This window comes from Zalophus californianus, chromosome 9, assembly GCF_009762305.2.
Source record: "Zalophus californianus isolate mZalCal1 chromosome 9, mZalCal1.pri.v2, whole genome shotgun sequence".
NCBI classification, from domain to species: Eukaryota; Metazoa; Chordata; class Mammalia; order Carnivora; family Otariidae; genus Zalophus; species Zalophus californianus.
The window spans coordinates 93,346,113-93,368,713 of NC_045603.1; the positions used below are offsets into that span (position 1 = coordinate 93,346,113).

Consider the following 22,601-nt stretch of genomic DNA (forward strand, 5'->3'; position numbering starts at 1 on the left):
CCTGCTGCACGTGGCATGCCTGAACCTGGCTGACGTCACACCAGAATATAGTACCATCCAAAAGGCGACAGAATAACTCTTAGGAAAAAAAAAAAAAAGAACCAGATAGCGAATAGGAACACCGTCCTCTTATATTGTCATTCTTGAGCAAGTGTTTTCAGGAAATCTGTTTTTCTGGACTCACGGGTATTTATTTTATGCTGTTGATTATAATCCATTACTATTTATTTTGCTATTTAAATTGTTTGTGGGAAATTCTTTTTAAAATATGAGCCAATAGAACTGGGAGCTGAGATAGGGGCCTGTAGTTTCTTAGTTTTCCACTCTACCTTTTCTTCTCTTTGAAGGTCCTCGGGTTGGGCTTGGGCTCAACCGAGAAGAGAACTAGTGGCCCCCCCCGAGGCCAGTGGTGAGGGCAGGGACACTGTGGGTGCAGGTGTCAGTCAGACTCTTGATGAAGACAGCTTCGTCCACAGGTGCAGAGCTTACTTTTCTGCTCTAAAAATCTGAGCACTAGATGACAAAATATTTCAGATCTTGTTCATTTTCTGAGCAATCTAGTGTGGAAACATTGAGAATTTGTGTCTTCCTCTGAGGTTTAGAGAGGGGTTTTACCTGTAGCACTTGAGAGCTGGTGAGAATGGAGGATACTAAGTTAATCATCTCTCCTCAGTATAGCCCTGTGTGAAACACTCAACTGGAGAACGTTTCTCTCTCCCCTCTGAAATAAAACTTTTTATTTTACAGTAGCAAATAAAAGAGTTCCAAGGTTGATTGAACACCTGAGTCTGTGGATGACTGTCTCAGAGTGGTCTGGAGCAGTTGTGGGTGCTCCTTATAATAGCAGCCCTTATCCCGGGCCTTGGCACTTCTCCCCCCACAACAAAAAGCAGATTCGTGACAAGGGCTTAACTGGAGAAGGGTCTTGGTTATCATCATGAAGGCAGCAATGAAGATGAAGGGGAGAGGGAGGGAGAGGGAGATAGGGGAACAGCAAAGCCTCTAAGAACAAATAAGAGCAGGGAAAGGACAGTTACATGATGGGAGGGAGCCAAATTACCGGGAAAAGCTAGACGGTGAAAAGGACAGACTGGAAAAAGTGACTCTAGGGTGAGGACAGGGAGGGTTCCGATTCTTATCGTGGCTGCTCGGTCCCCTGGCTGTCCTGTGGCGCTGCCGTTCTTTGCCCGGGTCCTGGCCTTGCCACCCACTTTGCCCTGTGGTGCAGCTTCCTGATACCATGAGGGCCCCGGGCCCCAGAAGGGGAAGTGTGAGGACAGATGCAGTGACTTAAATTAGCACAGCCTAGGAGCCTGGAGTGGACAGTACTGCTGCTGCCGCCCTCTCTTCCTCTGCCCCTGGCCTCCCTCCCCTTAGTTTTCACCTGGTGGAGTCAACAAGCGGCGGAGGGTGCTCCTGGTGCTGTGGGGCTGGCAGAGAAGTGGAAGTCATTGCCTTGGAGCAGACCTCGAAAATCCTTCTCCACAAAACAAATGATCTGGAACAGTCGCCCTGCTGTTTGTGGACCCCTTGCCCAGGAGTTACATTTTGATTTGTGTGTTGTAGGACATAAGCTGTAACTCCGTAACATGATGGCTTAATGATCACATCAGGCCTGGAGTGCTGTCCCGTGGAAGCACCTCACTGAGGCCCGAGATGCGTTGACTGTGACATCATCATGTCCTTAGTGAAGTAGTCCTTAGATGTTAAGTGATGACAGGAGTCCTTCCTTCGCAGGTGAGGAAACCACAGGCTTGGGGATGTCAAGTGACTCTTGCTATGACGTGTTAGTGTCTTTGTAGAGGAGCTGAAATTAGGAACAGGGTCTCCTGAATCCTCTTGAGTCGTCTGGTCCACGGTTGTTGTTTTTAAAAACAATACACTGTAAAACCTCACTTGTTTCTAAATTCCCAGATTTGTTTTTGGCGTCGAAGGGCAAAGAAAATGAGCCGGCCTCGGATGGAGGTGATTGGCACAGAGGGGAAGAAGCCTGTTGTGGAGGTTTTTGCGATTGTAGAGTTCCGTAGCTCCTGCTTTCACTGTTAGTGGAGCTGAGCAAGGGGCCTGTGCTCCCCCGGGCCTGGCTGCTTTCCTGAGTGGGCGGCCCCAGAGTTATTTTTAGCCTCAGGGCCTTGGAAGCAGGTGTGGTCCAGGCTTGAAGGCCACGCCTGGAATGTGTTCAAGTCTTGCTGTGCATGTCTATTTAGGAGCTCAGAACAGTGACGAGGCTGCTGTATATACTTTGTTAAAAGAATTTGTACTTTTCCAGTGAGAGGAATCAAAGTCCTACTGGGTTTCATCTGTGATGCTTTAAGCACGTTTATTTTGGAAACTTTATAAATTGAAATACATTTTAAGAGTGTTAGGGAATATATTAATTTTTAAAAGAAAACTAGCTATAAATTCTTCGTGTACAGAAGAAACCTTTCATATTAAGAGTCATACCCCAACTGACCTACTGAAAGTCCAGGTTTATAGTCCTAAGTGTGTGATTTAAAATTTAATTTTTCCTGTCTCCCTCCCTCCAACATTATTGTTATTGAAAATAATTCTTTATAAGTTCTTTTGTGAAGCAGAAATGCAGCTTTTACCTTGAGGGTAAACATCAGTTTTCCTGTATTGTATTTGCTCATCTTTTTACCTTATTCCAACCCACACTCTTCTTAACAGTCCTGATAAGGAGCAACGTACAGGACTGCTGTGGCCACATTAATGGCTCTGAGTCTTTGTCATGTCCTTTTTCAGAGACTTTTTGTACTTCCCAAGATTGTGGAAAATAATATAATAAATATTACCTTTAATTACCCAGCAAAACTATTGTGACATTTTGAACGTACCTGTCCTGTGTGCATGTATGTGTGTAGCTGTTTGAGGTTCTACTTTATCTCCTGTTTTGTAACTTGATTTTATTTTCTTTATGTATCATGACCATCTTTCATTGTTAAGAGGTATGCTTTTACACCATGATTTTAAAATGCTGCATGGTACTGTGTTGCAGGATTTATTATAATTTATAAGTTACTTAGTCTTCTTCTGTTACACATGTAGGCTTTTCCCAGTATTTCTCATGTGTCTTAACTGAAAGGTGAAGCATTTTCTTGGAAGTCACTTTGAAAACATCCTTGTAAGCCATGTTGACATTATTTTCAGGAGAATATAGTTTGGCATTCTGGTTTTACTTATTTTAGTATTAAGGGATTTAAAGTAGATAACATTCCAGAATATTTTACAAACTTGGGCTCGAGTGGGAGTGATGGAAGGTTTGGTGTTGATGGTTTCTAATTGTTTTCCATTGCTTGTTCCTAGAACCTTCTGATCTTCTTTGGAAAAATTAAATTATATCCTCTCTTCCACTAGACTGTGTTCCAAATTGTCCAGATGTCTACCCTGGTCATAATATCGTTAGTAATTTCACTCTTTGTCAGGAAAGTACACCTTATCTTTCATGTAGTGGAATTTTGTTGTATTGGGGGTGGAGTGGGCTAAAAGTGGTGCATGGATAAAGGTTATAAGCTTACAGTAGTGTTACCAACCCCTTGAGTATAGTTATCTAACTTACAGAGTCCTTGTGGTAAATATTTGATACACCTGACAGGGAGAACTCCTTGAACTCATTTAAAAAGTTTTTAATTTGAAGATCCTTTAAACTCCCTTCTTGTTCAGATGTGTTCAACCTATATCTTGTTTAACCTGTCTTTGATATTTTACTACATTCTGTGATACATTTGCTACATTCTACATTCTGTGCTATAAAACCAGGATTCCATTATTAGGTACAACACATTTGTAGAGTTGGAAGAATTGTATTAAATTGATACTGACAGTAATCTTTCTTATTACAGTCTTTTCATACAGAAACTTTTTATTCATTTGCCAAGGAATGCACAATATAGGAACCTCAGCTTCTCCATTTGTAGTTTTAAGAACAAACTATACCGAACGTGTGTGTGTATATACAAGTGTATATACTGTGTAACCAGTTGTATTTCACACTGAAGTTAAATGTTTGAGTGCCTGGAAATGCTTCATTTCCAAAACATATAACCATCGTTCAGAAGAAAGACGGAGCACCTGCCACGTCCTCTGTTAGCACTCGCCCAGTTCTGCATTACCTTGGCCAGTACTGTATTCATTGGCCTCAGGCCTTTGACGTAGAGAGCCGCAGTCTTCCTGGTATCCACGCGGCTCACTCTCCCCCCTCTTGATTTGTACTTCACCATCAGAGTACTTCTCTTGACTACTCTGTTTAAAATTGCAGCTGCCCACTGCAGCTCTCTGTCTTCCTCCCCTGCTTGGTTTTTGCTCCGTAGCGCTTGCCACCATCGGTCCTACAGCCTGGTGTCCTGCTGCTGTCTGTTGTGTCTCCTGTCAGTGAATTAGCAGCTCCGGAGAACAGGAGTCCTCACCTAGCTCATTTTTGCTGCATTTCTCCGGCAGTGCCTAGCACTTACTAGGTGCCCAATAACTATCTGTTGGTTGAGTGAGTGAGTTACAGTTGGCCTGACAGGTGCTCAAGGAGACCAAGATGTACATGTTAGTCCCCATCTGAGCTCTGTTTGGTTTGGTCTGAATCTTTCCTCTCTGCCTCCAGGCCACCTTTATTGCAAATATCTTTCCAAAACATTGTCTCTTGACTCTCGGTTTACACCAACCACTGGCCACTTTTTCTCTTACCCAGAGACTTCATCCAAGGATCCTTCCATTCCCATTCCCTTAAGACCACCTCATATCCAGGCCCCTCTTCCAGGGAGTAGAGTCCTTAGTTGGACTAAGGTGCTGCCTGGAGAAAGCATTACACGTGAGAGGGGTAAGTCAGGGAGCCGTGGGTGCAAGGGGTAGGTCTAGAATAGGCACATGGTGTGGCGGAAGGAGAGGGGGAGGAGGGAGCTCTGGTGGATCAGGGAAGGGGAAGCTAGTGAGACAGACAGGTGAGCATAAACAGGAAGCAGTACTAAGAAGGAAAGATGGAGGCTCCAGCTGAGCCAGTACCAAGAGTGCGGTGCTCTTCCTGAGCAGAAACTTGGTGAAGTCTTCTCTCTGATCCAGACTGTACCTGGGCTGGCCTGTGTCTGAAGCAAAGACAGTCTTTTTAGTCTTTGAAGCATGGCTGCTCTTCCACCCTTTATCTGTGGGTCCTTGAGGAAGCCTCCGATAGGAGCAGGTGCTCTCGACAGTGCCGCAAGTCGGTGAGAGGTGGCTAGGTTTTATGGTGCTAACAAGTGCTGTCTCTGTGTCCAGTACGGTCTAGACACTTGTGCTTCAAGTGGTCTATCCCATTATGGCCACCACTTGTCAGAATGTGTCCTCTATTTTGGGGTAAGAAAATATGGTCAAGACGTTAATAGGCAACTGAAAATACATTAAGCTCATATAGTCTTCTTGGCTTTGGTGAGGGTGGTTTTTTGTTTATTTTATTTTATTTTATTTTTTATTGAATGTATTTTACCAAATATCAGACTTCAGAATTTCTGTTAGGGTTACCCACAGCCTATGAGGCAAAGTTGCTTTCATCAGTATAGACAGTCAAAGTCAAAGATGTTCTTCCTTGTTTCCAGACATCATAGCCTGCTTTTTCCCCTTTTGATTTGTTCAGTTTTTCTGTTACTGAAAATCTACGTTGAAGGCTCTGCTGAGAGGCTGTTTAGCGTATCTTGTTGCCTATTTCTTCAGTTTTATTGGAGGAAAAAATTTTAAGACTGGCTTATAGTTTAATAAAAGCAAACTTCTCACCTGATTATACCCTATCCATAAATTCTCTGAGAATTTGAACTTGAGCTCAAGCCCAACCAAATAAAGCTCAGTCGCTCTACTTGCTGAACAGGCCATTTAAGCACCCCATAGCCATAGGATCCTTTTCCTTCTGAGAATTTCTTTGTGAAGGAAGTATTTAAAATGGAAATGTGCCTCTCTGAGGGGTAGCCGCTGAGTCCCCATAGGTCCCACCTTTCAGGCCTGCAGGCGTGTTCTTGGAGCCCTGTCCCTTACCTGCCTGCTGCAGCCCTTGCTGAGGGCCTGAGGCTGCAGTGCCTGCTGACAGATGAGCTGTTGCTGTTGGCAGAAAATAACCCATGGGTAGGTAGAAGGGGGAAATTGTGTGTGGGAAAGGTTCTCACCTTCTTTCTGGCGGGATATACAAATTGTCAGTATGACTGACCTGGAAGCCAGGATCTATCTTGTCTGGAAAGTTGAAGAAAGTAACAAACACCTCAGAGAACAGGAGGGAGATGCTTAATGGAATCATTTAAAAACAACCTTAATCCTTAAAAAATTTTCTGTTTGGGCACTAGCTTTAAGGCTGTGTTATGAGTAGTGAAGAAAATAAAAAAAATTTTTCCTTTTATAGCTAATTACTTTAGAGGCAAATACTGGCTTTTGTATATTCAAACTGTACATTGTTCTTTTAATTAAAACAGATTCCACTTGTTCACCTTATCATTAAAATAGTCTTAGGCTTATGGTCCTCTGACATAACTAATTCAGTGATATACTTCATTTCATTGATACTCTGCAGAGTAGAGTGAATTTCAGTAAATAAAACTCTACTAATTTCCTTGATAAAAATCATAGATAAATTTCCGTACCTGAAATAAATTACACATAAACTTAAAAATTGTATATTAAAGGGGGAAGTTTCTTATACAATTTATGTTACTATTAAATATTAAAATATAAAATAAATTGTTTGGTAAAATATACCAAAATTGGCCTTTCTTAAGGGGATTTGCCCGTTTTGTTCACTGACCTGTATAGTAATTTTGTTGTACTAAAATGTTTCCACAGCCTCTTTCCCTTCATAAATAAAGTTTTTTAAAATGTTCACTTCTGGGGGTGCCTGGGTGGCTCAGTCAGTTAAGCGTCTGCCTTCGGCTCAGGTCATGATCCCAGGGTCCTGGGATCGAGCCCCGCGTCGGGCTCCCTGCTTGGCGGGGAGCCTGCTTCTCCCTCTCCCTCTGCATGCCTCTCTGCCTGTTTGTGCTCTCTCTCGGTCAAATAAATAAAATAAAATGAAAATAATGTTCATTTCTGAAAGTGGGATACTTGGCAAATATTTGTTTAGTGGCCCTAGTTAAGGTTACTAGTCTTTGGTATGATAAATAGTGGTTTCTTGACTTTTTTTTTTTTTTTTTAGAGAAATAGGAAACTTTATTCTATGCATAGAAAAGGATTCTTTAGTTGTCTTCTGAAGGGCCTACTGCCACCCAGATTTCCCTGATGGTAGACTGGGACACCCATCAATCACAGAAGAGTCGGTTCCAGCTGCTCCGGCCACCTGCCCCATCTCCTGAGCATTGGGCATGGGCCAGGCTCCTCACTGTGGTCCCCAGGCAGCCAAGAAGGCAATGAGAAAAAAATCACACTGTAGTATTTTAAGTGAAAGAAAAAATCAGGATGCACAAGTGTATATACTGTGTAACCAGTTGAACAAAGGGAAAAAGGGGAAAGACTATATATTTGTGTCTCATTCTGTATTCATTAAAAAAACAAAAATCTTTGGAAGAAGTCAGAAGAAACTATTCACCGTGGTTTCCAATACAGGGCAGGGGGAGGACCTGGGCAGATGGGACAAGGGTAGGAGAAGGATTTTCAGTGTTTTCCTGTTTTTCATTTAATGTATTTGTTGGAGTTTCAGTATTATGGTAATTTTTAATAGCTTTGTTGAAGTGTCACAAACATACAGTAAACTGTACATATTCCTGGTATGTATAAATTTTATACCTTTTTCTTTTTTAAGTTGTACCAGTCTTTTTTTTTTTTTTAAGATTTTATTTATTTATTTGACAGAGAGATAGAGAAAGAGCACAAGTAGGCAGAGCGGCAGGGAGAGGGAGAAGCAGGCTCTCCACTGAGCAGGGAGCCTGATGCGCGGGGCTCGATCCCAGGACCCTGGGATCATGACCTGAGCCGAAGGCGGACACTTAACCGACTGAACCACCCAGGTACCCCATCTTTATACCTTTTTTGAGCCAGTGAATGTGTTACCTATTAAAAATGGAAAAAAAAGGGGTGCCTGGCTGGCTCAGTCAGTGCAGTGTGTGATTCTTGATCTCGGGGTCATGAGTTCAAGCCCCACATTGGGTGTGGAGATTACTTAAAAAAATAGAATCTTGGGGCGCCTGGGTGGCTCAGATGGTTAAGCATCTACCTTCAGCTCAGGTCATGATCTCCAGGTCCTGGGATTCAGCTCCATGTTGGGCTGCCTGCTCAGCGGGGAGTCTGCTTCTCCCTCTCCCTCTGCCTGTTTTTCCCCCTGCTTGTGCTCTGTCTCTCTTCCTCTCAAATGAATAAAATCTTTTAAAAAATGGAAAGAAAATAGTTAAAACTTTGAAAATCATTTAAGTAAATCGATAAATAGTAAAGCTGGTCTGCCCTGGGTTTTGTAATACGCATCTGGGCCCTTAAGGTTCAATCTAAGAATGTTTATTCCTTTTGACTTCTTGTAGAAATTTTGGGTAAGATTAGCTTTGTGGTTTTGCCAACAATAAAATGTTCTTTTATCATCTTTTAAATCCTACCTGATGCAAAAGTTTTCAAAAACAAAACTGTTACAGACATGTTCCTGATCTCAAGGTATTGACATTCTTCAGAATGAACAGTGAACGCCCAGAAATTTCTAAATTAGAGTTGCAGCCTAGGATGAGGACTTAACCAAAATTCTCTAGCTGTAAATAAATAAGGTTTAAGGCTATTGTTCCCCTACCTCCCTCACCCCCTTGGCAGGGCTCTGCCTCACATAATCTATTTGGGACTATAGGACATCAGAGCTTGGGCATAAAGGTGTAACAGGAGGGCTCCAGCTGGTCTCAGTGCGACATGAAAGGGTGTAACTTTATCTTCATTGCACATTCAGTGCTTTGCTTCAATTGCGTCCTCATACTAGGGTCGCTTTGCCCAGACCTTTCCTTTCTGTGTCTGGAAGTCCCGACTCCGGTTCTCTGGGTAAGGATGGCCATTTCCTGCCCAGTAGAACAACTGCATGCTGTAGCCTGTCTTTGGTTTCGGTGATTGGGCTTAGGAGATTTGGCTGAAGGGAAGCAAAGATGAGAACTTTCTAATTCAACTTTTGCATGTTTGCTGTCTTCTCCCTCTCTTTGTCCCTTGATCTGCTAACCCAGATAACTGCTTTGTCCCATCGGGTTTTATCATCGAGAGGAGCCAATCAGACTCGGATACCCAGTGCCATTGTTGGAATCAACTTGCTCCTGTTCTCAGATTTCCACTTTCTGTGCCACCAGGGCACCCTCATGGACAAGTTGGGCCATTCTTTCTCAGTCCAGTTCCATTATGGGAAGAGGTACTTAGGGAAAACAGGGTAACCCAGTAGTGGGAGCCCTGGTTTGGGAATCAGACGATCTGAGCACAGGACCTCACACTGCTGTGAACTATGTCACTGAGCAGTCGGGACTCAATTCGATGCTGCATCCTTGGTAGGCGCTTTGCCAAAGTATATTCCGTTGATTGACTATACATACAGATTCGCTGTTCTAGTTTCTTCGGTTGAAGATAGAGGTGATTTTTTGTACCTCATTGCCAGTAAGCTATACTAAAAATACATTAATATAATGAAGACTAGAAATGGACAAATACTGTATTCTGTGGAGCTGATTTGTAAGGTGCAGGAGCAGAAGAGATGATTTCTCGGGTGCCTTCTAACTCCGTGTGTGTCTGGCTCTGAGAGAGAAGGTGCAGCTCACTTGAAGCTGGATTATACAGGAGGGCGGAATGGCTTCTGTGTTTACCTGCTGGATGAGGTCTTTTAGATTCCCGATGCAAGGCAGCTCTGATCCCCATTGGTATCTTTAGAGCGACTTCCCTCCTTTTTCTATATAAGTAGTTGTGTTTTTACTGACTTTAGGTAACTTTGATAATTTTGTCCTCCAAACAGACTTTGTGAGGAGACAAGGCCTGTATTATAGCTACATTTTATAGATGAGGAACGTGTGGGTCGGGGAGGTTATATGATTTTCCAGAGTTAACAGGTGGATGGCACAGCCACTCCTCTCCATGCTTCAGTTTCTCAGCTGTAAGTCTGGAATTAGGAACAGGACCCAATGTTGTCTGAGGGTTTTACCATCCTGATGGGAAATCAGTTAACTAGATATTTATTCAGTATTTTAAATCATTTGTGGAGGATTTTACTTATAACAGTGTGAGTTGAGTATCTTCTGTGCAAAGCACTATGGAGATAGGAAATACAATACAAAACCTCTGCCATCACATCATTTACCCTGTAGAAGGTGAATGCCAGCAGTGGACATCTAGTGCAATGTAGTGGAGCATTTCTTGTGAACAGAGATGGGCCGGGGAGCTAGGAATCTGACAATATTGAAGGTCAGGGTGAGATCCAAGCTATGGGCACAAAACTCCCAACAGGTGTCAATTAGGAAGTGGTTAGAGGAGTTTGGCAAGAAGAGGGAGGCACTTGGGGTCAGATCCTAAGGGTTGTGCGTGTTTGCTCTATGGTTTTTGACCTAGAGGCCCAGGTGAAGATGTGAGATTTTCTAAGGCTGGGAATCAGTGATTCTCCAAAGAATGAGGCACAATAAAATGAGGGTTAAGCCTAGGAAGGGTCAAGGAACTGGGGGGATGGACCGGCCAGGGTCATAGCTGTGAGACTGCCTTGGTGGGCGCTGGGTACATCACAGGCCCCCAGCAGTGAGTTCAGCAATTGGTATGACAAGAATATCAGCCATTTTTGTTCCTCCTCTTCCTTAAAAGGCAGCTGAAGTGTATGGAAAGTTTTCCTAAGGGCCATTTACAGAGGCTGCTGGGGTGCCCAGGTGTGTGTATGTGTGAGTGTACGTGTGTTCACATGCAGTGTGGGCTTGCTTACCTGGTGGTAGGCTGTTGTTTTTTTGTCCTCTTTTCAAGAAATAAGCAAATAAAATGGAGGAAACCCATTTGGAAAAAATGTTACTTCAGGCAGCTTTTTACAGCTCTTTCAATCTCATACTACAAGTGTGTAGTTCTCGGCCCCGTCACTACAGTTCATGACTATGTCTTCTTTTGTCTCCTTTGAGTTTTTATATTTTGATGTAAAAGTGAATTATCAGTAGGTTTTCTGAAGCCATGCCTGTTTGTTCTTTTTGTTTGTTCAAATGAAACAGTGCATCAAGTATGAAATTAGATTAATGGAGTAAATATTATGAATCATACACTCTCGCGAATCTGACGCTCTTTCTTTTTTTTTGACCCCATGTTTTGTTTTCTGTCTGTCTTTCTCTCTTCATGTAGGATTTTTAGTCCAGTGTAAAGCTGTTGGAGTGAGGAGCAAAGGTAAAGAATGATGTAATGCATTGGCTGTCCCAAAGCATCTTTTGTTGTGGAATGGTTATTCCAGTCATCTCTTTATGAATCAGATGTGAGGGGCTGCTTTGTGGAAGGAGTCCTTTGCAAGAACACATCAACGGGGAAAGAGAAAGGGACATTCACTTGGAGGGCTCTTGCTGAAAATGGGTTTAACTCTCCTTTTGCCAGTCACCACCAGCCTGACCTCATACATTTTTAGTACAATGGAGTGGCTGAGCCTTTGAGTACACCACCATTACATCATCGTGGCAAATTAAAGAAGGAGGTGGGAAAAGAAGACTTATTGTTGTCATGGCCCATGAGATGATTGGAACTCAAATTGTTACTGAGAGGTTGGTGGCTCTGCTGGAAAGTGGAACGGAGAAAGTGCTGCTAATTGATAGCCGGCCATTTGTGGAATACAATACATCCCACATTTTAGAAGCCATTAATATCAACTGCTCCAAGCTTATGAAGCGAAGGTTGCAACAGGACAAAGTGTTAATTACAGAACTCATCCAGCATTCGGCAAAACATAAGGTAAGTGCTTTCTTTTTTTGCTTTTTAAAACAGACACCCTGAATGAGGAATAATTTTAAAACAGAGCCTCACTTTTAAGGGGAAAAAGTAATCTGAGGAAGTTTTGGTTGCTTTTTAAACTTTGGTACCTTAGGGATACCTCAAAGTAATTTACTAACCACACTGTCACATTTAAGAATATTTCTAAACTATACAGAAAGGTTAACTTGTTTTAATTTGGTCAAGTGCTATGTTTACCTCTTTTAATGGTTTGCTAAACTTTTTAAGAATCTAAACACTAATAAATAGTTATGGTTGATAACATGATATTAATTATTAGTAACTTAATATATAATAATTTATAGTACATGTATCAACAATCACTAAATTAATACATTCTGTGTTATCTACAAATTTACTGAAAGGAAATCATTCTTTTCAAGTGCTTTGGGAAGAAAGTGGAAACTGATTATATTAGAAGTGCTGTTTATTTGTGGGAAGGGAAGGTACCATTGTTCAGGATTTAGGGATGTAATTTATCTTCGGGGAAGGTTATTTCTGGGATTCCAAAATGTCATCCTTGTGGTAGGTAAGGCTGTTTCTTTTCTTCAGGAATAAAAATGAGTTCACTTTTTTTTTTTAGATTTATTTATTTATTTATTTATTTGACAGACACAGTGAGAGAGGGAACACAAGCAGGGGGAGTGGGAGAGGGAGAAGCAGGCTTCCTGCAAAGCGGGGAGCCCAGTGCGGGGCTCGATCACAGGACCCTGGGATCATGACCTGAGCCGAAGGCAGATACTTAACGACTGAGCCACCCAAGCACCACAACTGATTTCTTCGTTATGTAGAAACATTTTTAAATGTTTCTTTAGTTCAAGGATTGTTACGTTTATTTTACATATTATTTGTTTTATGAGTTTTAGCCTTTTATAGTGGTAAGGATTTTAAACCAAGGAGATTTGAGCATATGTACACAGAAATAACATCAGTTTTGCCTTTTAAAAGTTGATTTTTACAAGCATTTTAACCATTTGTATACTAGGTTTATCCAGTCAACTGCATGTCCTTTTTATTCAGATTATTACTTGAAAGTGGGGGAGCAGTTATTTGCTTCTGGGATGATTTTCCCAGCTTCTTTCCTAACAGCCTCTCATTTGCACTGCAGGTTGATATCGATTGCAGTCAGAAGGTTGTAGTTTACGATCAAAGCTCCCAAGATGTTGCCTCTCTGTCTTCAGACTGTTTTCTCACTGTACTTCTGGGTAAACTGGAGAAGAGCTTCAGCTCCGTTCACCTGCTTGCAGGTAAGGCTTGTGGCAGAATTGAAGGAACTTCAGTCTCATGGAGCCCTCCCCATAAGCAGTATTTCACAGAGAGCTCAGAGTACAGTAGGTCATCACAACTGTGAGTGTCCTGGGTAAACTGATTTATTTAAAGCTTCTGATTGACGTAACTATTCTATTTAACTTCAATACTACCATTCTTCCACAGTAGTCAATGTGTTTCTTAGCTCAAATGCCTCTTCATTTGGTATTTATTTGTTAGCTAGAAATGTCACATAGATCTGTGTGCTGCTTCTGGCCAGAGATTTTTCCATTCATCTGGGATCTAAAAACACGAAATGCTCTACTTCTCAGCTCCTGCTCTTGGTGTCCACCCCCTGTGGCAAGAACCAGACTAGTGTCACAGTGTCAAACTCTTATTAAACAGTTACAGTTACAGCGGACTCCAGATCGGCTCACCATTCTTGGACATTATGAGCAGTGAGGGGGAGAATGTATATAAACTATTTCTTCTAGTAATTAGGGAGACAGTTTAAAAACGCATTTTACTTGTGTATTATCGTTTTGTTTTTACAACTGAAAAAGGTCTCAGTTTGCAAACACTAAGCAGTTGATTTTATAAAGTACCTGGGAAGAACTATTTTATGTTTGTCTGAAAAGGGGGGCAATGTGCGAGTTCCGTTTCATTGAATTCCAAAGCAGTGTTCATCCTTTGCTTCCCCTGTTTTGCAGACGTTACTAAAAAGCCCTTTCACTGACATGGGCTCACAGAGTGGGGAATACAGTGTGACAATGCACAGTGACCTTTAACACAAAGCTGCTGTGTCCCGCAGATTCTGCCACCGTGAAAGGCAAGAGGGCTTTTAAAAATGAGATCTAAGAAAACAAAATATGGTAGATATTATCATTTTCACACTTTTAATCTTTTGTTGTAAGGATGGTACCGTGAACTTGATGTTGTTGGCAGTTGATTGTTAGAAGTGTAAACGTTTCAGTTTTCAGAGAATAGGATTCATCATTGTTGGTATGTTAACACTTCAACTCTGTGAAGGTTTAGATAAGATTTCCTTGTCTCCAGTTCTCTCTCCTCAGCTTTTGCTTCAGGTCTCAAAAAGGAGGCATGATTTCCTGTCTCTTTCAGATCATCTGCTGCCCTGCCTTTTGCTTATGCTGTGATGCTGCGTGATCTTTCTGTTAGGATCCTTAAGTGAAGCCAGCGTGCCTTAGAAAGAAGTTTTTTTGTGTGTTTTTTTTTTAAAGATTTTATTTATTTATTTGACAGAGACACAGCGAGAGAGGGAACACAAGCAGGGGGAGTGGGAGAGGGAGAAGCAGGCTTCCTGCGGAGCAGGGAGCCCGATGTGGGGCTCGATCCCAGGACCCTGGGATCATGACCCGAGCCGAAGGTGGACGCTTAACGACTGAGCCACCCAGGCGCCCCAGAAAGAAGTTTTCAGAGTTCTGTGACTGAGAATTAGAATATCAGGCTCCGTCTCTTGTTGATCGGTGCATTCTTTTCCTGGGAGGATACTGTGGTAAATGCCGCTTTTATTGGAGTTCCACTAAACGGATTTGGTGAGTTTAGGAACTCCTTTCATGCTTCTTGTAGGCGCTGTGAGGACTTTACCTTGGCATGCTATTAATAGGACCAGGGTTTTTCTTAAAGAGGGGACACCAAGATGTGCTTCACAGCAAAGTGACTGTCCCACCTCACTCTTGTTGGAGACACTTTCCCTGTGGGGGGCTCTGGCTTGGCAGCGTGGACAGACAGACACTCCCTCCCTCCACTCCCGTGGAGGAACGAGCTCATGTGGAGTTTCTAGCACAGGAGTTTTAGTTCCTTGAATACCCTTTCCCCGCTTTAACAAGGAACATGCTTGAGTTACCTGGGAAGGTTCTTAGTGGCCATGTGTCAGTTTGGGAGGAGCACTCCTTGGCAAGGAAGAGAAAGGGCTCAGTCTGATCAGCTAGATCAGCCCAACAGTGGAAGGACACGTGGAATGACACACTGAATCAGAACACCCTGACATTCCAGCGTTGTACAAGCAGTGTTGCCTGGTTGCCTCGGTCTAAATGAGAGTCCATCGGGCAGCACCAAGAACCACACCAAGTGTATTGATAGCACCACATCCCAGTCTGCACCCCAGGGTCCTGTGTATCTTTTAGTTGAGGAGGTGGCTTAAGGGACTGAATTGAATTGCCTTGTTTGGGAGTTTCTGAGCAGCCAGATCTCTTATGATACCTAAGAGAGGGTTCTGGATGGTTTGCAGCCTTCCAACCATCCAGAAGCCCCTGACCAATTGGAAATTCCCTTGATTAGTGAGTCTGCTCCTCGGAGTAGACCGAAGAGTGGCACAAGTGGAAGAGAGTGCCGGGAAGCTCTGGTCGTCAGTTCTTGGCAGTCCACTTTGTTGCCAAGGTCCAGCTGCTCATTGGATGTTCCAGGGATGTGGGACAGGTGTTTCTTCAGTATCTTGTTGGGGGGGGGGGGGGAATAACTGTGGAAAAGCACACAAGCTTCTCACAGGCGCTATAGAAAATGACAAGGTAGCTGGAGACAATTTCCACTACAAACACCCCTGTTGCTCTCAGCAGTTGGAGATGGTTGTCAGCCTCATAATAGAAAGATGCGGTGGTTTCTTGGGGGTGATTTCTCCATCAGCTTAGAGCTTTCAGCTACTCTGAGATTATTTGGGAAGAAAGTTATCAGATGTGAGATGGCTTTTATGTTCATTAGATATGGAAGTAAAGAATTGTGGCCTGAATTCCATTCCCATTCTCAAGGCCACCTTGCTTGGGCAAAAATGACTTTAGAGAAGGGGAAAATAAAGACATCCCCCAGGAACAGATAGGAGAAGTCTTCTAATGAGCTGTCTCCCTCCAACAAGTGGAGACCTATGCCTACCTATAGGACCTAGTTACAGGGACATAAAGAAATGCAGGGTTACTGAAGGATGCTCTACTGGAATGGGCTTAATTCTTTAATATGGAACAGGTCCTCTTTGGGGATGGGGCTAGCTTATTAAACTTTTTTTTTTTTTTAAGATTGTGTTTGTTTATTTGACAGAGAAAACGCAAGCGGGGCGGGGGGTGGTCAGTAGGCAGAAAGAGAGGGAGAAGCAGGCTCCCCGCTGAGCAGGGAGCCTGACTTGGGGCTCAGTCCCAGGACCCTGGGATCGTGACCTGAGCTGAAGGCAGACACGTAACTGACTGAGCCACCCAGCCGCCCCTTAAACTTGTTTCTACCAGGTGCAAAGGGTTCTCTTAAGCTGCTTGGGCAGCTGATTATCAGGGAGACCATTTTACCAAGTCTTCTAGTCCTGAAACTTGGACCCTTGTTCTGCAGTGAATTCTGCCTGTACTGGCCTCATCTGCAAGCCCCCCCAGCCTGGGACCTTGACCCTTGCCTGACCAACTTTCTCCTCTTCTAAACAGTCAGTATTCCCAGGATTAACTTGATAGCTATATACTATTTTTCATTATTATCTTAAAATCTTACTTAAATCTTATATTATCATTTTTCATTTATTAGCTTAGCTCCCCTAACTGGATTCTCTTTTTCTTTTTCTTTTTTTAAATTGGATTCTCTTTTTCAAGCTGAAAACTATGTCTTTTTCATCTTTGTGTTCCCCCACAAGGCCCAGCACTTCTTAAATTCTCAATTCTCAATTCTTAAATATTTGGTATGTTAGCTTACATGTAGTTTTGCCCCATTTATATTTCATGTGATTCATTTTATTAGTGTAGAATGTAAGTGATTGTATTAAGCAGTGATGAAACTAACCTGAAAGTGTAGTGAAAACTTGAGATTGTTTTAAAATAAATGATTTACAAAGTATATTCATTCAGAGCAAACATACAGCTGTTATGGGGAAAGCAATATGAAAATGTTTCCATCTGTTGAAGTAGATTTAAACATGATTTTAAGAGCTAATAAAAATACTGTGATGAAATCATGTGAATCTTACTTGATCCTTAAATACTGAATGTTGATAAAAAGCTAATAGCTCTAGAGTCCTAGCTCCACTCATAGGAAGATACAAGTCAGTGAATCCATATAAACAGAATGGTTGTGATAATTTCTATATGTTCTTAGAGGTGAATATAAATTGATTGTTCTGTTTAGCCATTAGGAATTCTCCCAATAACCAAGCCGAGCCAAACCATAACATCGTTTTACCCCCAGAGGAGTAAAGGGTTTAATTACCAATAGCAGCCTCATCTGAATAAGAAAGAATGAATTTGGATCCCTTTGGGAGGTTCTCCATCATCATTGTTGGATAGGTGATGACAAAACCATCTTTCCCACTTTTTTTTCAATTTTGAAATCTGTTATTAAATAAGCACAGTTTAAAAACCCATCTATGCTCCCACAGCCATCTGTGAAAACAAGACCGAAGAATTTGAATGGAGGGAATGACGGAAGGGTGATGTAAACATGTGTTTCACAAAAATGACCATAGTAGAGGCTTCTGGTTGTGAGGGTTGGCTTAGATGATGCATGTGGAACCCCCCTGTATCAGTTGTCTTCTTTTAAAAGCTGTTATCATCCTGAGTTGGAAAACAAATAGTTGCCACCATTGACTTACTGATCAACTTTTTTGGTCTTGGTAATGTTCAGAAAACTAGTTCTCTTTAAAAAGTAATCTTGTTTCTTGGCCTTATTCATTTCTCAGGGCACCAGATTGAACATAAATCTAGAGGAGAGAAGAAAAAACACCGAACTTGGACTTTTATTTCTTGCTAACATGGCAAAAAGAGAATAGATGGGTCGTTAGTAGAAATAAAAGATCAATCTACAGATGAGAAATACTGTTGTTATTTCCTTCTCTTTCCTCACTGCTGTGGTTCTGAGTAAAAGCAAAAGGGACCCACCGCAGTTTATTAACTCTGTAGCACTCATTTCTGTCCTGTGGTGAGACACAGGATAACCAACCCTACAACAAAACACCGCACATGAGTCACAGACTTCAGCCCTGCCATTTACAGGTGAGGAAAATAACGGAGCCCTGAGTGACTCTCCCAAGCTCTCACCCCCACCATGTGCCCAAGGCCCATGTCCACAGTCATTCCAGAGTCTTGTGGAATTTCATCAGGAGGCTGGACTGAAGGCTCTTTTTGTGGTAGCTCTTTCTCAGACTCTTTGTGGATTTCAGAGTCATATGCTTACTTCACATTTTATGGACTGAAGCAATGTATAAAAATATACTGTATATAAAAATTTTTTTAAAGCATTAAATTATTTTAGCGGGGGTGATCATCACATAAAAGTCTTAACTCCTCTGTTCTGTGCTGAAGGATAGTTCTAAATAATGATAGAAGATACCATTTATTAAGCATTTACTGTTGGGTACGATGTTAGTAAAGCACTAAGGGCTTTTGTAAACATTTGTCTCAGAATTAGCTAAGGTCTAGATTGATGTTTGCTATGGTTAAAGACCAAATACACATTTCTTTGTTTTGCATTAGATTTGCTAGTCTAATTAGAACTAGGAGGGAGTAAAAGTGTATTTGACTCTACACTTTTTCAATTTAACAGGGATCTAGATTCAGTCAGTGGATCTGTATAATAAACCTATAGCTTTGTTTAGTGGAATCAGTTATCATCCTTCCTAATGGAAGTACAGTAGAACCCTGTCTTGCCGGTGACAGATTTTACTGTGCACTCTGTTGTTACCATCAGTTCTGTGACCTAGTGACATTTCTTCTGTCCTTTTGTCTAGAGAAGGGTGTCTTCAGTCATCCCATGCCAAATCCTGCAGTAGTTGGTAAAAGAGATGGAAATGAATGGACTTCAGTAAAAGTACTACAGTTGCTCAGGAGTTGGCTGTTCTTGGGTTTAAAAAGCTGCAGGGACTGAGAGCCCCTGAAAGCAGACTAAACACAGGTGCCGTCTTGCCCGCTCGCGGCCGTGTCCCTGTGGCCTAGCTTGCATGAGGCCCTGCAGCCTGGATCCTCTCTCCCCAGCTGCCGCCTGCCGGTGCGGTGAGCCGGTTTGTGTCGCTGCCCCTGCTCCCGGTGCCAAAATCATAACTGCGACCATGTCTTTTTTTGAAAATGGGCTGCAGACCAGACTAAAGATAGTTCCTTGGTTCCTCATCCCGACCCTCTGCATGAGCCAGATGACGACAGCCTCGATAACCACGGTGGGCTCAGCCTTGCCCCGGTCGTGTCACCTGTGGCCCTGGAGAAGCGCCAGACCCAGGACTTTCATCCAGTCCACCTGTCAGGGTTTCATGGGCACTTTTGTGGTTGGGCCCGGGGCTGAGCGACCAGAAAAGCAAAAGGCTCGGCCCTGCCCTTGAGAACCTAGCAACCAATTTGGGGAAACATGCCTAAAGTGGACAAAAGAGAGGGGCGTATGATTCTGCACTATACTGTGTGATAGAGTGAAAACGGTGACGGGATGTCGTCTGCAGAGGTTGGGGCAGATTTGATTACGGCAGTGGGGTTCTGACTGAACCTTGGAAGATGAGTAAGATTTGGAGGGGGGCCTTGGCATTCGGACGGGGGGAGAACACGATTCAAAATGTCAGGACTGCACTTTGATTTTAGGGGGCCGTAGGGGGACTAGAGTGGATTTCTTTTGCAAAGGGGAGAAGTGGGAATTGAGAAGAGATGAAATCCAGTTATGCAAGCTCTTTAAACCAGAAGGACAAACCTGTGAGCCGTCGGGGATTTGGCTGCAGGCCCTGCTGCCTCCCAGTCCCCTAGGTCTGTCTTCTGAGTTTGCAGGGTGTCCACTTTCCTCCTCCTGCCAGCAGCCGAGTCAAGCCCAGAGAACCCCCCCCCCCCCGGCTCTGAGTGCTCTGGGAGCCTCTTCACTGGCCTTCTCCTATCTTCTGCCTTGCCACCTACAATCCGTTACTCACACTGGAGCCAAAGTGGTATTTTTATTTTAATGTAATCCAGATTATTTAACTCCCGGGTCTAATATGCATCATTGCTTTTCGGATAAATTCCCAAATCCTTCACTGACTCACCAGGCCCTATAGTGGCTGGCTCCTGCCTACCTCTCCAGCTTCATCTAATGCCACGTAAGTCCTCAGTTCGTTTCACTTCTGTAGGCCTCCTCCTGGTTGCTGCAGACCTGCGGCGTCAGTGTCTCTGGGCCTTCACAGAGGCCCCTCCTCCTGTCCTCCACTCACTCACCCTCGAGCCTCCTGCTGGATTCAATGTTGTCGTCAAGCCTTCCCTAGCTACCAGGCAAAGTTGGTTTTCTTTGTTATACACGCTTCTTTGACCACCTACCTATAATTAGTTAATTATTCATCTAATTATTTGGTTAACATTTATCCCACTAAACTGTCCATTCCAGAGAGGGCCTCTGTTTTGGTCACCACTGCCCCCATTACCTAGTGCTGTGTCCTGCTCATGGTAGGTGCTCATTAAATGTCTCTTTGAACCTACAGATGATTCCAGTGGTCTCGAGTTGTTTGGTTGACTGAACAGGTAGCCCTTTCTTCCTGCCTGCTTTGTCAGGTCTCCAGGGAAGCTGTGCAGTTGGCCAAAGAGAACTGTGCATAGAGAGGAATACATAGAAGTAGTCTATGGGAAAGCCTCCTACAGGCTAGATCAGAAAACTTTGAGTTTCATGTAGGAAGGCCTGAGAGATGAGTTATATGGTGATTCACAGACAGTGTACAAGTTAGTCAAATTTGATTTTTAAGAGTCATTCCCCAGGGACCAGACTCATAGCCCTTTTTCTTCTGACTCATAGAGTTATCTCCTGATTAATAATCTCATTTCACCGAGCCCTTTGATGATCACAGTAGACCTGTCCAGCAACCATTTCATCCTGATCTGGGTCCTAATTGTAGTTGGTCTGATTGGTTTCCTGAGGTATGTGCCCTGATTCCCTGAGCCCTGGGGTATTATTAGACCTTCCAGATCGTATGGAGTTCTGAGCTACTTAGGGGCATCTGAAAAAATTTTCTGTCTCCACCTTTCATGTAAAGTCAGCAGCACACTGAAGATTGGGTATGACAGAAACACAGTGAGGATTCAGTGCTGCTTTTCAGTGACCAAAGTAGCACTCACCAGTTCTGCCTTTTTTCCTTTAGTAGCAGAACAATGTTTTTCTTGTCCTGTGCTGCCTCTGTCACCCTGAGAGTCTCTGGGCATTGTGGTCTAGGAATAGGAAGCAGATTCTGGGCCCCCACCCATGCCAACATCGTTTTAGGCTTTGAATGGAATCAGGAAATCCTTCTGAACACCAAAACTATACAAGACTTATGTCCATCAACAGCTATTCATTGTAACAAGGAAGGATTCAGTAAACATTTATTGAATTTCAGTTATGTGCCAAGCACTGTGCTAAATGCTGAGGGGATTACAAAGGAGTGTGAGACATAATTCTTACCCACAGGCAGTTCACAGTGTATTCTAGCTGGAGAAACAGAGGCCAGAACACACACACAAAGATGATTCACAGTTACCAAATCAGTGGCAAATACTCATTGCCAGATGGTTGCCATAAATTTTATGAAAGTTCTAAGTTGTCAAAATCGTATATAGATGCAGTGGTCAGGAAAGTTTTTGTTTTTTAAGATTGATTTACTTATTTTAGAGACTCAGCACACATGCAAGCAGGGGGAGGGGCAGAGAGAGAGAATCCTCAAGCAGATTTCCCGCCGAGCACGGAGCCCAACGTGGGGTTTGATCCCAGGCCTCAGATTGTGACATGAGCTGAAATCAAGATCAGCTGCTTAACCAACTGAGCCATCCAGGCACCCTAGAAAGATTTTTTTTTTTAATGCAAGAGAAGAGTATTGAAACTGTCAGAGAGTAACTCAGTGAGGGAAGATAGTAGGGTGAAATTTGTCTCTGGGACCTGGCCCCCATCACCGACCTGAGACCCGTGGCCAGTTCTCCAGAGCTCTGGGTGTCTCTGTGTTTAGAAGGTTTTGATGTAAAGTGTATTTTATTGGTTATGGTAAGAAATCTTTGGAATATACTTCTGTAGAAGAAGTATGACTTGTGCTTGCCTATGGTTTGGAAGGAAATAACAAAATGGATTGGAAGAGAGATTAAATTGCCAAAGGCCCAAGATTGGAAAGCACATTGTGTTAGGAAAACAGAAGACCAATTTTCCTTTTCCATGGAGGGTGGTGGCATGGAAAATCAGGTTGGACTGTGGATTGGGATTAGATGAGGAAGGGTCTTGAATGTCTGGCTCACAATTTTGGATTTTATTCTGTGGGTATTGAGAGCAGAGATCACATCAAAACTTTATTTTAGGGTGCTTAATCTGGCAGCAGAGTGGATGTGAGTGGGGAGGAGGAGAAGTGGATCAGGGAGAGCCGTTACTGAATTTATCTAAGAGTGAGGGATGAAGGTCCTAGAGCAGGGGGGCAGCAGGAGAATGGGAAGGCAGGGCAGAAAGAAGAGACATAAAGGAAAGTCACTATGGGGGCGCCTGGGTGGCTCAGTTGGTTAAGCGTCAGCTTAAGCTCCATGATCCCGGGCTCCCTGCTGAGGTGGGGAGCCTGCTTCTCCCTCTGACCCTCC

General features: G+C 43.1%; 1 protein-coding gene across 1 annotated transcript in view; it reads left to right on the top strand.

The window, feature by feature from the left end:
* Positions 1–22,601, top strand: part of DUSP16 (dual specificity phosphatase 16) — a 76,654-nt gene that overhangs the window by 25,265 nt on the left and 28,788 nt on the right. The window contains exons 3-4 of the mRNA XM_027592870.2: positions 11,233–11,826; positions 12,974–13,112. Coding sequence (XP_027448671.1) covers positions 11,599–11,826; positions 12,974–13,112 — 367 coding nt within the window. The 5' untranslated portion in view covers positions 11,233–11,598. The remainder of the gene's footprint in view (positions 1–11,232; positions 11,827–12,973; positions 13,113–22,601) is intronic.